The 18,574-nt window shown below is 32.3% G+C and overlaps 2 protein-coding genes across 8 annotated transcripts in view; one reads left to right on the top strand and one right to left on the bottom strand.

Annotated features, from left to right (window-relative positions):
* Positions 1-12,879, top strand: part of LOC143909370 (uncharacterized) — a 90,266-nt gene extending 77,387 nt beyond the window's left edge. For all 7 annotated transcript variants that reach the window (XM_077427320.1, XM_077427337.1, XM_077427329.1 and 4 more), the window contains 7 exons: positions 8,101-8,249; positions 8,541-8,644; positions 8,725-8,919; positions 9,015-9,300; positions 9,376-9,632; positions 9,708-9,839; positions 9,918-12,879. In XM_077427320.1, coding sequence (XP_077283446.1) covers positions 8,101-8,249; positions 8,541-8,644; positions 8,725-8,919; positions 9,015-9,300; positions 9,376-9,632; positions 9,708-9,839; positions 9,918-10,082 — 1,288 coding nt within the window. In that variant the 3' untranslated portion in view covers positions 10,083-12,879. The remainder of the gene's footprint in view (positions 1-8,100; positions 8,250-8,540; positions 8,645-8,724; positions 8,920-9,014; positions 9,301-9,375; positions 9,633-9,707; positions 9,840-9,917) is intronic.
* On the bottom strand, positions 11,815-18,174 carry Idh3a (isocitrate dehydrogenase [NAD] subunit alpha, mitochondrial). Its single transcript, XM_077427448.1, has 6 exons — positions 17,973-18,174; positions 16,739-16,906; positions 14,816-14,994; positions 14,504-14,719; positions 14,177-14,426; positions 11,815-14,099 (listed from the first exon to the last, which is right to left on the bottom strand). Exons 1-6 carry the CDS (start codon positions 17,997-17,999, stop codon positions 13,866-13,868), a joined length of 1,074 nt encoding a protein of 357 aa, XP_077283574.1. The 5' UTR covers positions 18,000-18,174; the 3' UTR covers positions 11,815-13,865.
* Between the last annotated feature and the right edge of the window lie 400 nt (positions 18,175-18,574).

The following is an 18,574-nucleotide window of genomic DNA, read 5'->3' on the forward strand; positions in this document are numbered from 1 at the left end:
ATGCTGTAAAAATTGTGCATTTTTTAAAATGCTCATATCTCATAAACAAGATGAAAGCAACAAAAATATCTGTAATAATGGAATTCAGTGGGTCAAATTTAGTAGAGATTGAATAGCTCCGCTCCGTTATTTTTTTTTGTCGCTCAGGTGATCATACATATGTACGTATATACATACATATGTATGTTCTTTTGAATGTTCTCAAAGATAAATTTTCGTCACACGCAGCGGCGGGTTATAATTAGAGGTAGGATAGTCACAGTGCTATCCATTGTTCGGCAAACCTTTAATAATACATTTACAACCTTTGAACAATACACGGTCCCCTCAGGCTCCGGTGACTAGTTATAATACATGAAAATAAGCTCACACTTGGAGCCCCCGAAATGAGCTTTTTCTACTAAAATTTACAACTTAAAAATTATTATCACTGTCCACAATACGTTCGTAAGCCAAGAATAATTGAAATTAATACCTATTTTATATAGTATTTCAAAATAATACCTATTTCATTCCAAAAACTGTTAGTGTTTCAAGTACATATAGTAAATAAATTAAAAAAAATATGGTTTTGTAAAATCCCAATGAAAAATCATATACTGTAAAGCATGGTAAAAAACAATGATAACATTTTCTTTACTGAAGTGGGGGCCTCAAATTTAAAATGCGCTTGGGGCCCCCCATTTACTTGATCCGCAACTGGTCACACCTTATTCATACTAGATACAGGTGTACCTAAAGATCGACAATTCGATTGACTTTTTAAAGTCATGATTTTATACCATTTTTAGTCTCTAAATTTTAGGATATGAATACACAAATCTCTTGCTTTTAGCTTTGGTAATTTTTGTGATGAATTCCCGCAAAAACCGCAGACGGATAAGTTCGTCGACCAATAGGATTTAAACTGTGTTAACAATATCAAGGAAAAACTATAAAAAAATATACATATACGAATATAAATAAAATGTAGGTACATTTGCTTCGCAATGCCTAAGTAAATGAGGAAAAAAATAAATCATCCAAAAATTGTTGCTAACTTCGATCCATGACGAAATCTACATACATATGTATGTATGTACATATATATGTACAGGGCCTCTCAGAGAAAAAAAATATAGGTACAGGCCTCTCGAGACCCAGGACAATCGGTATTTTTGAGAATTTTTGAGGTAAAAATTCAAAACCATGGAAAATAAACTTTTTAAGAAATATATTACAAAAATAAAAGTAAAAAGTTTTTATTTTTTATTTAATATTTATATTTATTAAAAAATATATTTAACAAAAGCTTTTTGTGCTTTAGCACCAGCAAAATGAGATATTGTTTCAGAATAATCTTCTTAATATACATATATGTATGTATGTATGCTTTGCGTTAAAAGTTAGAGTCTAAAATTGAGGCCCCTAAAACTGCAAAGCCCATGGCAGTTCTTCCTTCTACCTCTCTTTTAATATGGCCTTTGATACTACCAATTTGTTCTCAACTTTTTATATGAACCAATGAACTACGAATATATGGACTTAAAAAGGCTTTAAATCATGCTTAATATCAAATACCTTTTACCGCAAACCTAAAATCTAGTTGTACTATAAATTAGGGATCCCAAATATTCGTCGACTTCAACTATTCGAATGTCGAATAGTGAATCAAGAGCTATTCGAATATATTCAAAAATTTAAAAAAAAAGGTAATTACACATGTGCCAAGCATAAATTTGAATGAATCGTCTTATCATAGTTGTCATTGAATTCCACCTCGTTTTTACAGCCAATAATAATTTCAATTTTTTATTTTCTATATTCATCGTGATTTCTTGTAAAAATGTATATTTCGCCGATGACTTCTTAAATATTCGTATGATTTTTTCTAAAATTTCGTAGAGATTATTTACGGATTAGAACGTGATTTTCTTCAAACATTTCCGTATTTAATGAATACAAATCTGTTTCTTCACATGTAGACATTTCATCTTCTTCATTATCTTCATTTTTATCACAATTATCCCCAATATATATTTAATTTTCTTCATAATCGTCGGCTTCTTCGTCATCACTCCGTTCATGTTGATTTTGTGTATTTCGTTTATAAAAAAATATATACAAGAATAATATTCGAATAGTTGATCAAATATTGGAATAACGAATGGCTGCAAAATCAGACGAATAATTCGAATATTTGATTGGGATCCCTACTATAAATCGACTATTATGTATGTACAATCTCGTTTACTTTTAGCAACGAAATCGCAGGAGATTATTGTATTTTGTCATTCTCTCAAAATTTTGTCGATTGTGCAATATTTTTAGGTCACGATAGATGTCGAAAGTAAACTACATACATACCAGTGTATACGTAAGTACGTACATACATGTGTAACAAGTGGATTTAATTAATTTGAAAGTAGACGTGAAATGCTAGTTTCATGCGTGTGCGCGCACAAAGTAAATAAATAAAGAAATGGTTGAAAAAAAAAAACCAACTGTGTAAATATTGATACAGTTTTGCGTGGTGTGTGACGTCAGAGTTGCCATTCTGCGTTCGCGGTTTTTTCGTCATTTGTGCATTCTGGTTGGCGACACTGTGGCGACCAGTCGTGGCCACAGCTCACGGTTGAATTTCGCGCCAAATTTATTCAATTAACTATACATATAAAATGCAGTGATCGTTGACGTGTTGCCAATAATACTATGACGATGCGTAAGAGTGTGTCGCAAACGACTATTGGGGAGGACAACAGAGTTTCTGAAGAATCATACTCTGAGACCACGTCGACGGATTCGTCGATCAACGGAAGCCTCGGACCAACAGAAGACAGGTACTTCCTCACAATGAGTCATCAGAGCCATTACATATCTTTTCTTGGGTCTAAAGGTCTTTCTGTTCGTTTTCCTACCAAAATATGTATATTTATGTATGTACATTTGTACATGTGTGATCTCAGTCACTGAACTCGCTAGATGGAGTGCCACCTACTCCACCGCAACATAATATACATATGTCATTTTATATAAAATTGCATACATTCAATTAACTGTATACATAAATTACATTATATTGTAACATTTATTAACCCTTTGAGTGCTGACGTCTTTTCTGTTGAAAGTCCGCCACGCCAGTAGCGTAACTACCGCGCCCGCAGACCCCGCAATGCGGGGGGCGCTGAGACCTGGGGGGCGCCACGAAGCGCGCCTTTTTCACTGATTTTTTAATTGTTCGGTAATTTTTTTTAAACAACTTTTTTAAAAACTTCTCTTATTTTTCAACCTATTTGTACTATATGTATGTACATACATTATTATACATATTTTGAATTCATCCTCATTGTATAATTGATCTATGCCAATAGGGTTAGAAGACTGCCATCTTTTTCCATCTTTTGAACGTCAGTGCCACTTCAACCTATTTGCTAAGAATTCTCTTATTCTTTTATATATTTTTTCAATGTGTAAACAATAAAACAAAATTATATGATTAAAACCAATAAAATTTATAAATTTTTCGTTGTCACCATTAACAGGTGGGAAGTTTTTAAGGAAAATTCACCATCAGTTACTTTAAACAGATTGTGCACTGCTTGTTGGTCGTCCAGATTAAACTATTAATGCACTTCGATATATGTATAGGTACATATACCGATACGTAAAAAAGGTATAAATTATTAATTTGGAAAGTTATTTTTCTGTAAGTAAATAATATGAATATATGGGGGGGGCGCCTTAAAATATTTTGCGGGGGGGGGGGCACCAGAAATTCACGCTACGCCACTGCGCCACGCTGAAAATTTCGCCAACATTTCCAAATAGAATTATTTTGAAATCCAATAGAAGGCAGGTATAAAAATTGAAGCTAATCCAAACAAACCCTAGATAACTACCTCCGTTCATTTCGCGTTTTGTAATCGTGTGTTTAGACTATAATATATCTTGCAACAATATAAAATAAACAAAATAATTCTGTTAATAATGAATGTATTTTTCCAAAACTAGTTCCATCTTCTTCATTGTTGTTAAAATGTAGTGCTCACAATCTAAATGCCAAGCCACAATCTAAAATACATACTCAGCAGTTAGGGATTTCCATCGGGTAATTCTGCTATCGTTATAAATTCAGAAATTCCGGTGTAAACGAGACTTTATAAACGTTGACAAATGAATGACACGGATTATACGACCCTTGTTCAATGCATTTTTACTTTATCTATGTACGTAGTAACAATAGATGAAGTTTTGTGATCATGCGAAAATTCGAACTCGAGATTTTGACTGATTCGAACTCAGAATCGATCACTGATCACGTTTTCATGATCTAGAAAAAATGTGTGTGTGTGTCTGTGTATCTTGGGGATTTTTTGAACACCGTTAGTTCTATCGAACTGAAACTTAGTATCGGTTACTGAAATTCTTATCGACACGACGTATTTTTTTTTCAATTTCTTAAGTTGACCGGAAATGGTACCTCCCCTTATAGGTGTCCTCTTTTTTTTAAGTTATAGAATTCAATTATCTCCCAAACCGCTAACTGAATCGGAATGAAATTTTTTCACTTGTGATAGAAATAATAATCTTTATAACCTTATATTTTTTAAATATTTTTATCTGAACCGGAAGTAGTACTTTTACTTTAGATAATCGAGGTTTTTTATGTTTTTCTCAGAAACTGTTTGGTTAATTCAACTGAAATTTCATATCTAGAAGTTTAAGCTTAATATCAAGTTATTTATAAAATTTGGTAAGCATCCGTCAACCGGAAGTGGCAGTTTACTCTTGTTCGATTTTTCTACCACTATTTTTTTCGACCACTTAAACATGCGTGCTCGGCACGAAAAAAATCAAGTATAATTCTTGTTTTATAATGCTACCTGGAAAGGCTTAGCGGGTAGTATTCTTGTTTACTTTGTACATGCTCAAAATACAACGCCTATCGGTGTTTTTCAGGCCCACGGACTTGTTGGCAAAACGCTGATCGGCGTTGGTCAGCATTCAATGGGTTAAACAACGGTTTTTTTTACTAAGATTGGTTTATTGTTTTTTTTAATGTTTTTAAATTATTAGGCATATTATAAATTGAAATTTCCATAGTTTTTTGTTTAAATTAGCAATCAGTGGCGTACCGTGAATATATCTTCGTTTTTTTTCTCAGAGCTTTACTTACATGTGCGCGAGCAGGATATAAGGGGACTCGGTCGTGACGTCACGTGTCTCATTGTATCATGCTCGCTCACACGTAAGTGAGGCTGTGCGACAAAAACATGGAGATTTCCACAACACGCCGCTGTTATAAACATAAAAATACAATGCGTATTTTAATTGAATAAATCTTTTTATCAATATTAAAAAAATAACCAAAATCCTCATATAAAAAAACATACTTATACAATATTATTCTGTATATATGTATGTATGTACTCGTCTGCCTGCTTGTTTATTGATTTAAAATTCTAAACATTATATTTTTAATAATATTATAAAATTCTCCATGAATACTTTTTTTTGTATTTTATACATAAACACATATGTACATATTTTATGCTTTTTGTTAAAATATGTGTGCCATTTCTCAGAATGTGCCACTCTTAATTTTTTACCCCCAAGCAAAGTCAGTGATCTTAATGTTTCTAATCGTCTGTTTGTCTTGTTTTATCTTAATGTTTTGAACATTCAAATGAGTCAAATTGAAAGTTCAAATTGCAGCTTCGTCTTCTTCCATTGTTCCCTCAGTATACAAACAAGCTACGAGAGCGTTTCAGCTTCGGCACTTGTGTAAATTCAGTATTTTCTCACTGACAGCAGTAGTAATATAAATATTTATTTCAGGCATAAATTTAAACTACAGCATGTTTCAAGTACTAAATTTCACATTTCAATGAAGTTGTAAAATCGTGAAAATATGCATTCGCAAATATAAATACTGTTTATATGTAATACGTTTTGTGACAAATTTGATTATAATGTCATGACATTTATCAACTTTTCAGATAATAAAAATAGCATCAATCCATATCAGCAAACCGGAAAATTTACATTTGATATGTGTTTGATAGAATTATATATAATTATGTGAGTTATTGCAGATTAAACATCGACCTTTACATGAATAGAAATGCACAAAACTTTACCAATAACATTTTATTTCAAATATGTAATTATACGTACTATTATATTTACATTTAAAAATATTATATAATCTTTTCTTAGAAAGACACCTAAAGGAAATTTACCGTGTAAATTTTAAACAATCGTTGGCTTGTACATATGTATATACAATACCGATAACGCTAAAAATATACATTTTTTATTTATCTATTTGATATACTACACAAAAAAAATCGCAAAAACAGCAATACATACAATGAATGAAAATGGAAAAAGACCTTCATCAATGTTTATAGATTATATCTTTCATATCAGAGTCCAAAGTTTAGAGATAACAAACACTATTTTCATTGAATATTGACTTTTGACAGCATCAAAAATCTTCATATTCAATCAAAAAAATTGCAATTTGTTTTTTAAGCAAATAAATAAAATAAGCAGTTCATAAAATATCCCCATCGATTAGGAAGCCGTTAACTCTCATCACTCGTTAGCGGAATATATTAACGGTGAACAAACAGTACTATTCATTAATCGACTAACAATTTCGCTGAAGAGCATTTTCATGAATCTAAAAATATTTACAGGAAATGAAAATCTCCCGCTGACAATGATTCATCTCATTATATACAGTTAACCACTTCATCGCCATAAGCGCACTGATGCGCGCTCCTTCGTATTTAAGGCTATGGCTCGAAATTAATTCTGATTTCTTCACAGCGACATTTAAAAATATCCTGTGATACTAATGACATTTAAAAAAGTCAATATTTTTCATTACTTTGTGATATATTCAAGAGGTAGTGTCAAGGGTTGACACCAAACAAATATGATAAAACAATCTAATCGGTTTCTAAAAACGCGTGGAGTGGTTAATAGATTACTAACACATCATATTTTGCAAATTATTTTTAACCCGAGACCATTTCCCAATATTTTCTTACTAAGATGTAATCTATTTATCGCCTGAGCTAAATCTTCCAAGAAATATTCAAACAAATCATTATATCAAAAAAATTAGGAGAAAGTTTGATATACATACATATTACATTTTTTCAACATACATATACATATATACATCAGTGGCGTGCGTTGAAATTCTCTCTCTTTTTGTCGTACAGCCTTACTCAATGTGCACGGACAGGCTACAAGAGGAACAGCCTGTTCCTCTTGTATCCTGCTCGTGCACATTAAGTAAGGCTGTACGACAAAAAGAGAGAGAATTTCGGCGCACGCCACTGATATACATATATATAATATCGCTATTCGTTATCCGTCTGTCTGTCTGGTATCTGATATAACGCTCGCCGTACTATAATAGTTGTTTCAATGCGACATACATATGTACGTCACAGCTAAACCACTGCCAACAAAACGAATACGAATGTAATAACAAAAGAAAAAACTTCTATATACATATGTATACTGATTGCTACCAATGTTTCTTCTAGGCAAATAGACGGCGCTAAGTCTCTGAGTATTTACTGCCATCTATTGAAAATTTATTTCATTAATTGATTAATTTTTCTATTGGTGTTTTATATTGTTTACATGTAGGTAGATAGTTAAGTAGTTTTTACCATTTTTTTTTTTTCATATTTAACATTAAATATATTTAAAAGGTATTTTAAAAAAATTCGACCGCGTGCGGATCGAACACAGGGCCGACACATTTATTTTTATTTAATAACTTAATATGCCAACACCCATGCGATGATATTTCATCGGGTACAACACTAGTTTGTATATGATTATAGAATGGGACATGTTAAAACGAATCAAGTTGTGATGGAGTCATCCCTTATAAAAATTGACTCATCCATTACAATCATCCTTGACGAATGAGTTTGCTACGTGGGTCAACCGGTCAAATTAATTCGAATGTGTCATTCAAAAAAATTAATGATCCACTGCAGTCGCCCACCGACACATCTTTCGATCCCATTTTCATGATGAGGCCTTTGATTTCTAGCGAAGTTTCAAAAACTCTTCTTTTTGTTTCAGAAATGGCAGTAAGAATTCGTGGTCTGCAAACGAGAGCCCGGGGGGCACAGAGGGGTCGCTGGCGGCACCGCCCTCCAGCTCTAAAGCTCGCCAAAAGAAATTTAATAGGCATTTTCCTCAAGCAGCTCAAGACGAACGCGTGTTGAACTGTAAGATTCATACATTAAAATAATTTATGTCTTTAAAATGCTTTGTAGTAGATAAAAGCTATGACAAATTTAAAAGTTTTAAACTAAGAATGCTACAAATCAGGTTGAAGTTGATTGATTTGTGAAGAAAATAAGGACTGCATTATAATTTCAACGAAATTGAACCCAAATAAGCTGAACTAAGTTAATAAAATATCCCATCTCAAACTACATACATTTGTACTTTTGAGAACCAATGAATCATATTGACCAATGTATTGATTATTAATAATAATTTGTTTTTTCTTCCAGATTATTCCTGTGCCCTTGTCGGTGATATTCTATTGCAAGGACACCTCTATATTACTAAGAATTATTTTGCTTTTTATTCTAATGTATTCGGCTATGTAACAAAAGTAAGAAATATTATTTTATTATTCCATGTTTTATGATACAATTGCATTCAAAGTACTAATTGAAATGTTTATTTTTCTAGCTATTGATACCAACGGCCTCAGTTGTGCGAGTCAGTAAAGAAAAAATGGCTCGAATCATTCCGAATGCTGTCGGTGTGACGACCATCGAAGACAAACACGTCTTTGGCAGTTTACTCTCTCGCGATACTACTTATAAGCTAATGACGCAGGTATGGAAAGCTTCCCCAATTCCAGTTCCTGAATCATCACCAAAGGTAATATATGTGTATATTATATATATAAATAAATACATTTTAGATAATATTCTTAAAATTGTATCCATGTTTTATATTACAATTAATTATTCCAGGAACTCAGATTAGGTAAAATTGATATGGAAGCATCAGAACTGTCTCTCGATGACGAATCTTCATGGTGTAGTCAATCGGGAGGTGAAGAAAGTATCGGAGGCACCTCAAAGAGTGGTCTACGCTTAACCCCTCCGATAAGAGCCCACAGAACACCGTCGCCAAGAAACAAAACATCTGATATTGCTATCTCAACCACACCAATTGACGAAGCCCCTAGTGAGAAAATTAAAAGAAGACCGATCAAAGCAGTCAACGAAATTGATACTATTGGCCCAACGTTGAATGGTACTTTTTTTTTCATTGCATAATTGAAATCATGAAGTAAACGTGTGTTAACAATTGGTAATGTTTTGTTTTTAGTGGCTCGCAAGGTGACTGCAAATGCAATACTAGCTCAAAACGGTTCTGCTATCATCCGAAATAGTAAAAGACAAAGATCGGCCTCTGCTCCAGGTAGCAGTACCTTAGTGTCGGGTATTGTGAATGTTCTACCAAAGCATTCCACGTTACTCGTCGTGGCTACTATTTTATTAGTGATACTATTCATATCTGCTGGGTTTTTACTTTATAGAATAGGAATAGTCAGGGATAAGTTGGGTAATAGCATCGCTTTAGAAGTGAGTATATATGTAATTCTTTCCCCACATAAGTATTTTAGATAACATTTTGTAATTTAATTTATTTCTTTTAAGGATAATGTATTATTGTTGAAGAAAGGTGATGATTTTTATTCTGAAATATTGAAGTGGCATTCGCAACTCCATTCAAAGTCAGCATTGCAAGTTCACGACTTTCTCAATTCAAACCTTGAACAAATAGCTAAGGTAGAATATTTTTGATTTAAAAATAATGGATCCGATAATTTTTTTGATCAAAAATGATTATTTGATGTTTGATTTTAGGTTCGGCAATCACTTGAGACTTTGTCGACTTTGATTGGAGGTATTACCAACGACAATACGAATTTTCCATCATCGGGATTCAGCGGTAGTGCAATGAATAGTGATAAATTGGAAACTGTACAAACTGTGGGCATGAGCCATACGATGAACGATGGAGACAGTTAGCGCTCGGGATACAGCCATATTTGTGTGTTAATTTGGAGCTCCTTCGCTCTTTTAGTGTGATCTTCAAATATAAAATAATTGTACTTGCCAAATTTTAGTTAGTTGAAAATGATTATTAATATATAAAATGTTTGTTGTTTATTTTTTTAACATTCATATTATTTATTTTGATCTGATTCGGTCTAATGGCAGTAGACATGTACTATTTTAGTTGTAAGATTACAATCATACAATTAGTTCAATCTAATGACTATCAATTTTTGTAGAAACAGTTTTTCATGTTATTTTGGATTTCCATTTAATAGAATTTTAGTGCCAATGTTTTTTTGACAAAAAATTTTGCTCATATTTGACATGTAAATATTCCCTCATCGTTTAATGTGTTATACTTAAAATTATTCACATGTTGTTTCAAAGCGATTCTCCACATTATTAAAAAATTCAAAAAAGATTTAAAATTACATACTAGTAGGTACATATAATTAAAGAGAGTAACAGTTATTGCCTAATTAGTGATATGTTGTAAGTGCGAAAATTTAATGAATCAATCGGAAGGGATTAAAGCCCAAGACCTAGTAATTGAAATTCAATTTGTATATTGACGTATGGGTATTAATATTAATTAACTAATTTGTTCCACTTTTTAATTAATAATTGTTGATGAAGAGTATCAGTTCTGTATATTCTCATCTTAATTTAGATGTGTTATACCATAGTGCACATATGTAGATAATAATTAATAAATAAATGCTGAAAAATTAGGAAAATCATAAAAATTTTCGAAAACAACAAAATGGAAATTTTGTTTCATGTTATAAAAATTTAAATTTTCAAAATTGAAAATGTTAATAATATTTAGACGAAAATAGAGAACGTTACTTACATTCCTTTTATTTATACAATTGTGATAATTTAGTCTTCTATTAATATAAATCTAATTGTTTATTATCATATGAATTTTATTTGAATGTTTTCAACGCAGCTATATTTATAAAATACTAGAAAGTGCTGTTCAATACCATCGTTGAATTTTTATCTAACAAAAGACAATTAATCAAAACTCATCCAAAAATGAATTTCTAAACATCTTCCATAAAAAATCATACATAAATGACATGCCACATATTGAAAAAATGTTATATATATTATTATTATGAACATATCATGGTCGTCAAAACTTCCTACGTAGATACCTCTTAAAATCACCGTTAAAAATTGTTCATTGTTAGTACATGTATAAATAGAAATATTTTTCGAGAAAAAATAATCAATTGAATATTTGAAATGTTTGTACATAGCGAATAAAAAGAATTCCATAAATATTTAAGCTTTCATTTCAGTATTGTATGTGCAATTGGCAGTATTATCGATGGTTTGGAATTTGTACTCGCTAAATCCGAAGCTCGGATAGTGTAAATGTACTGTACTACTTAACCTGAACTAACAAATTTATGGACTGACAATGCCCGATATTTTATATTTGTAAAGAAAACTTATTTATGTACAATGTCTTAAAAACTTTGTATTATGTGCTTTGTCAATTTAGCATCGTTCTAAATTAGTTTCCAAATGCACTCGTTTGTTTGTTTGTCTGTCGAACCAAAAATAAATTGTATATTTCAGACCACTTTTGTTCGTTTTTATGTCCTCGTACACGAATCGTTCGCGCGAAACAATTTCTGGTCTGAATATACATATATGTAATATGTGCCGACGAAATAAAACCAGAAACCAAATATCTAAATATATTTTTCTAGGAAATCTTACAAGTGATAAAATTAAATGACTAAGAATATTGTACGATAGAAAAGTTCATCGACTTGACCAATATTGGATGTTGCCGTGATGCAAGTGCCAAGTTATCAAACTTTTCGATCGCGCATAGTATACGAACAATCTTAATATTGAAACGATTCTGTTCCTGGCATCATTCCTTACCATTTTAATTATCCTGTAAGTTTAAATTATTAAAAACGAGGTTTTTACATCGTGGAACAAACTAGAAGAATATATTGTTTAATATACATACATACATTTAAGTGTTAGAACGGAGGATTGTTTGTCGTGTGTGCAACTGTTATTTATTATAATTTAAGCAATTTAATCTTAATTGAATCACGTGTGGTTGAAGCGCGTTGTTTTTTTTTGTATTAAGGTATGCGTATTGATTTATACACTAATGTGATGTACAATTTTATGGAAAGTGTGTAGAAATGTGATCGTATTACGTGTATTTTAAGTTTATCCAAATACTAATCATACTTATAGCAAACCATACACCATGTTCCTCTTGTCTGTGCTGATTTACTGTTGATGTTTGTTAATGTTATTAATTGAAATTGTTTTGTATTGTTGGTAATTGGTTTCATTTAAATATTTTCAGAAATCCATGTTGTATTTGTATTGTTTTTCTACATTTCGCAATAATGAATTTATGAAATTGCTTCCATAGTTGAAATAATCTTTGTTTTATTAACATTATGTATCAAAATTTTATTAAATACTGTGTTTCATCATTGGTGTAGAATTCTTTCAATTGGCATTTTATGTATTATATATTTTATACATTCTTTTCCAAAACACACCATAGATTTACTTTCAATAATACTGTGCCTTAGAAATTAGACATTCACTTTCATTGCTTGCAACATTTTTCTATTGGTTGTTAATATTTTAGCCTCAAAATTATTTCTCCATACACATTGAGTGTTGCCGTAACTCGTTTCATTTTTATTTTTATTTTATTTAAACCATTAAGATACTTGTCACGAGGAGAAATAAAGAAACAAATTATTGCAAAGGTTATTTTTAATTGATCATCCATGCTTCTTCCATTTCTTGTTCTGTCGTGTGTAGTTAGATATTACATAAAAAGATCAAAAACATTAATTCAACAAATTTATTCAAAAGGTCATGGTAACACAAACTTCTCAAATACATTCCATCTCAAATTTCCATATCTTGCTCTTCATAAATAGTAAGACTTTACATTATTAGTGTTGTGCAACTAATTTGTATAATTTCGAATAGTACAAAATTGACAATCCAACTAAAAAATTGTATACATATTTCGCTAATCTCGTAAACGAAGCACTTAGTGCTAGAACAAAAAAAATATATAACAACACGTTTACGATCGTTTATAACAATTTATAATTAACTACATAAATGAGGAAAATTTCATCCATAATAATACAAGGTAAGAGATTTCGATTAATTTAAATAATGAATAATGCATTAGTGACAATGCACATTTAATGACTGCGAACTTACTTATTAATGTTAATTATTAATTGACATCTAATATGTCGTAACTTTGGCATATTTGAACATTACTGCTGAGGAACTTATTAAGTAGTAACTCAATTAAATGAATCCATAGCTGTTAAGGCACTCTACGATTATTGTACGGTAAAGTTTAAATTTTTTGTGAAAATTAGTGACAAAATCATATATAAACTAAATTAATGTATGCCAACGTATGATTAAAATGATTTCAACTATGTATGTATATATGCAATAAATAGTCGATGAATCTACATAAATATCAATTGTCAATCTTAACTTTAATTAAATAATAATTAAACCGATCAACGTATATATAATAAATAAATACACATACAATAAATATGGCAACCAATAAATAGTATCGAAATCCTACAAGGTTAGTCATTATTAAATACATAATCGAATTATGAATGACAAACGAAAACTTCTAATCAGCATTACAATTATCTAATGATAATTTGTGAAAGTGTGAATAAGTAAGATTTATATCACAACCTAATGAGACTGAACTTTCTTAATAATTTCGTTGGTGAATTCAGAACATTTGGCTTTTCCTCCTAAGTCACCGGTTAAATATTTTCCTTCTTTGATTGTATCAAAGCAGGCTTTTTCAATCTTATCAGCGTGCGAATTCAACTTCATATGTCGCAACATCATTACGGCAGATAGCAGTAAAGCTGTCGGATTAGCGAGATCTTTTCCGGCGATATCTGGAGCTGTACCATGGACCTGAAAACGAAATACAAGTCATATTAATTGTTTTGAGTACAATTATAAAAAAATATTTAACTAGCTTGCAGACTTACAGATTCGAAGAGAGCTCCATTGAGACCAATATTTCCTGATGGTGTTAATCCTAAGCCTCCGACAAGTCCAGCGCACATGTCAGACATAATATCACCATATAAATTAGGCATCACCAACACATCATACTTGCTAGGATCTTGAACCATATTTAAACAGACGGTATCCAAATATTTTTCTTCGAATTTCACATCGGGATATTTCTCGGCCATATCTCGACAACACCTCAAAAAGAGTCCATCTGACATTCGCCTAAGAACAGATCGATTACACAACTTCAATAAATCATACCGTTTACACATTAACATAATGAGTGAGAAAGACCTTACATGATGTTTGCTTTGTGTACAGCTGTGACCTTAGAGCGGCCAACGGCACGAGTGTACTCAAAGGCAAATTCGGCTACTCTCTTAGAAGCGTCTTCCGTGATCAACTTGATAGATTGTACAACACCATCTACAATCTCGTGCTCAATACCTGAATATTCACCTTCAGTATTTTCACGAATTGTGACCACATCAACATTATCATATAAGGTTTTGTACCTGGAAATACAAGATACATAGAATGAAACATAGATATAGAATGATTATGACGCTTTTTCTAATCAAACATGGTAACAAAATAAATAATCAACGCACCCTTCTATACTCCTGCAAGGCCTTACGTTTGCATATAAACTAAACTCCTTCCTAAGTGCAAGATTCAAAGATCGATGTCCTTTTCCAACCGGTGTCATCAAAGGTCCTTTGAGTCCAATTTTATTTCTATTTACGGAATCAATAGCTTCTTGAGGAATTCCAAACTTTCCATCAGGACCCTAAAAATATATACATACATATATATAATATATAATGTATAAGTTGAAAATACGAATGTAATTTTCAACCACAGGTAAACGATTTTATATAAATGAACGAAAAAAACATAAACAGCAATAATTTTTTTTTTATTACTGACACTCAAGTGAACAGCTGGTTGCCAAAATTTAAAAATACCAAAAAATGTAATGATTATAATTTAATCTCAGTAAAAAAACATGCCTTGAATGAATTGAAGCTGTATCCGTACGTTTTGTCTTAACAAAAAACATCTCATCTTATCTCACTTTTTATATATTGTATGATACATATTATACATTATATAATATATACAGCTGATTATCAACCATTTCATACTTATATAATAGATTTTAAATAAATTCTGTATGATTTAAAGCCATTCATTTTATTGGAACGATTCGGTAAATTTACAATTATACTGTGAATAATCTAATATGTATTAATATCGAGTTTCAAGACTGGCGTCACAATATTATTCTGAATTGGTCCAGAAAATCGGATGGCGTGATTCCACATTGGATAGATATGTATAATAAAACTAAAACAATATATAAACATATACAGTGTTATGAAGCTATGTAAAAAAATCAAGTGCAAAGAAGCCTCAAAGGGTTGATAGGTCATATCATATAGAAGAGCATCATAACCTCTGGATATTCGCAGCACACATTGTTTACGACTCGTAGAGTTTGTTTATAATATACCACTTTTAACTTGGGCAGTATTAGCAATTAACTATGAGATTTTGGTGTTTTTATTACTAAAAATCTTTAAAAAAAAACCATAAGAATTTGTACTGAGGTATGTGTAGCTCAAAATTTTCTAAATGATATGCGCTATCAACTCTTTAAGGCTTTAAAGCTTCATAGCAGCCTGTATATTAAAAGTAAATAACTCAAGAGACGGATATGCTCTTTAGAATGATGTCCAAAATTATGAAATTTTGTATTTGGACACCAATAGTGACACTGAAAAAAAAACAACTCATTTTCGCGAGAAATAAGAAATATTCCACAGTGGGATTATTAATCCAAGGGTTACAAATTACGGAAATCTCCATTTTCAGAGTAACTTTGGCGTATCATGTGTTTATTGCAACCTGACCAGCAAATGCTTGCAGACCAGCAATTGAAATAGCTTTTGATAGCCTGATTATATAATTTGTGCTTTCAACTAAATGTAGACGTTACAGTCGAAGTGTATTTTCAGTTGCAACATATTCCAACTGGCGTTTCAGGTCATTCATATTCGAATACAATTCAACTAGTACATTATATGTATCTCTAAGCGCATATACACTTTCAACAATGTGCGCCAGTTGTAATATAATAGTCGAGTTTTGAGTTAAACGGCTAAAAGATGCGAGTTCCGGATCTTTTAGCCGTTGTTAAATTTTCATTATCACTGGACACAACAGTGTGAAAACATTAGTCACTGTAAATAATAAGCAACAAATGATCAATATACACGTATACGTAAATTGAACTAAATATGTTGTGTAATTGTTTATTTATATTTAAAAATATGTGTAACCTTGACATCAAATAGTATCACCTATATTAAAAAGTGTAGCATAAATCTAAATACAACTCAACATATGTAAGTTACATTTAAACAGCAATTAATCCAACCTTATCTTATCTACAACAGAAATACTAGAACAAGTTCAAATTCTTCGGTCTTTGCAATTAAAACACGCTATAATTAGTCATAAAATTTTACCCTGACTGGTGTAACGTCTACGCTCTCCCATTCGATTGGAACGTCGGCAGACGCAAAGATCTTCTGTACAGCTGCCGATATTTCTGGTCCGATACCGTCTCCAGGGATGAGGGTACATTTGGTGACGCCTGAGCTGTAAGCACGAGCGCCTGCTGCTCGGGAAAGCGACTGAAATATATATTTAAAATAATCATCAAAAAAAAATTAAAGGATCTTTTCATACAACATTGATTTTTAGCTGTATTAGTACAAGCTATTTCTATATTTTTCATACATTTTCATTTGAATGCATGTTTTTTTTTTTGGTAATATACATATGTATATACGCACTGTAACTTACTACCACGTGGAGATGAAAAATAGGCATCTATTATACATGATTATCATATACAGTTCATTCTGGTCGGTATTGATAGTATTTTATTATATACTCTGATTTGATTTGCATACTGGAACAATTGGATCAATAAGTCTTGCTATAAAAAATGAGGTAAACGGACTACTAGTCATATGTAAATCAGTCACAGGACAACCGGTCGCTCTAGATCGGTCACACATGATCACCCGTCACACTAAAACTGGTCAAGAGAAAACTGGTCACACCCTAAAATCGGTCAACCAGTTGTCTTGTGACCGATTAAGGTGTGACCAGTTTTCTCGTGACCAGTTTTAGGGTGTGACCAATTTTCTCGTTTGACTAGTAATCACGGTTCACATTTGACTAGTAATCACCGAACCAAAAAATGAATAGCTCTCACAGGAAAAAAAATCACGAAATCTTCTCACTTTTGGAATATAGCCACACCTTCTATAACCCACCAAATGTTCCGAATATATTAACTGGTTCAATAGCTACGTAGGTTTCTTACCTAACCTAACCTTGAAGTCGATCGGTCGAGTCAAGTGTATAGAATATGTATATTGCGGTGAGAAACAATGCGATCACATGATCGGAGTTAAGACCAGATTCGTCCGCTGCATAGAGAGGTAAGTTACGACCTTTTGGCGCTGAAAAGTGTGATGTAACGAACGATTCCAGCTCTGGCGGGCCAAAAACAAAACAAAGCGGCTGATTTGAGATCGAATTTGAAAATAGAACAGGTGGCGGCTGTTTCATAAGAGGCGGCCGCTGATGAAGGGTGGGTGGGGTGGGGTGGGGTGGGGTGGGGTGGGGTGGGGAGGCACGAGGGGTCGAACCAACGAACAGCTGTGAGTTGGCCGGCCATCAACTGACCAGAGTCGCCAGGAGTCGTGAAGCCATCCTGTTCGAGTTGTCGGTTGACGGACCGAAATGCACACTGCGACTGGACTGCAACTGCAGCGAAATTCGACGACGCACAACCTCACAGCTCGGCTACACGCCGTTCACTGTCGATCTACTTTTGATACTGGCAATACGCAATGCTACCAGCTACAGCTGTTAGCTGCAGCTATTGGTACGATTGGAAACTAAACTTGGCCACTCAGATTCAAATAACACACTAAGGCTCACCAAAGAACCGGAGACTATCACCATGACGTGAACTTCGACAATTATATGAAATGGTTAATCGAGAAATTGATTCCAAATTTGGAACCGAATTCTGTTGTGGTAATAGATAATGCGTCTTACTAAAAAAAGATTCTTGACCCAGTGCCGACTTCAAATTCCAAAAAAGACATTATGAAACAGTGGTTGACGAAAAAAATATTTATTTCGACTCGCAAAGTTAATCTAATATATAATTTGGAAAGAGACTTTGTATATATATATATGTATGTATCCTTGGTTCGTTCGTTCGTTGGATGGTTGGTTCGTCGTCCGTAGATCGATGACGTCATCGAACACGTGATTCA

Source organism: Arctopsyche grandis, chromosome 1 (genome assembly GCF_051622035.1).
Source record: "Arctopsyche grandis isolate Sample6627 chromosome 1, ASM5162203v2, whole genome shotgun sequence".
NCBI lineage: Eukaryota > Metazoa > Arthropoda > Insecta > Trichoptera > Hydropsychidae > Arctopsyche > Arctopsyche grandis.

What these genes read in the sequence shown, in the direction of transcription:
- Idh3a (XM_077427448.1), bottom strand. Translation starts at nt 17,999, where the DNA reads ATGGCTTCACGACTCCTGGCGACTCTG. An exon ending in CACGACTCCTGGCGACTCTG is followed by an intron (nt 16,907 to 17,972) that starts GTCAGTTGATGG and finishes TATATATTTCAG; the next exon opens with TCGCTTTCCCGAGCAGCAGG. An exon ending in GTACACAAAGCAAACATCAT is followed by an intron (nt 14,427 to 14,503) that starts GTAAGGTCTTTC and finishes ATCTGTTCTTAG; the next exon opens with GCGAATGTCAGATGGACTCT.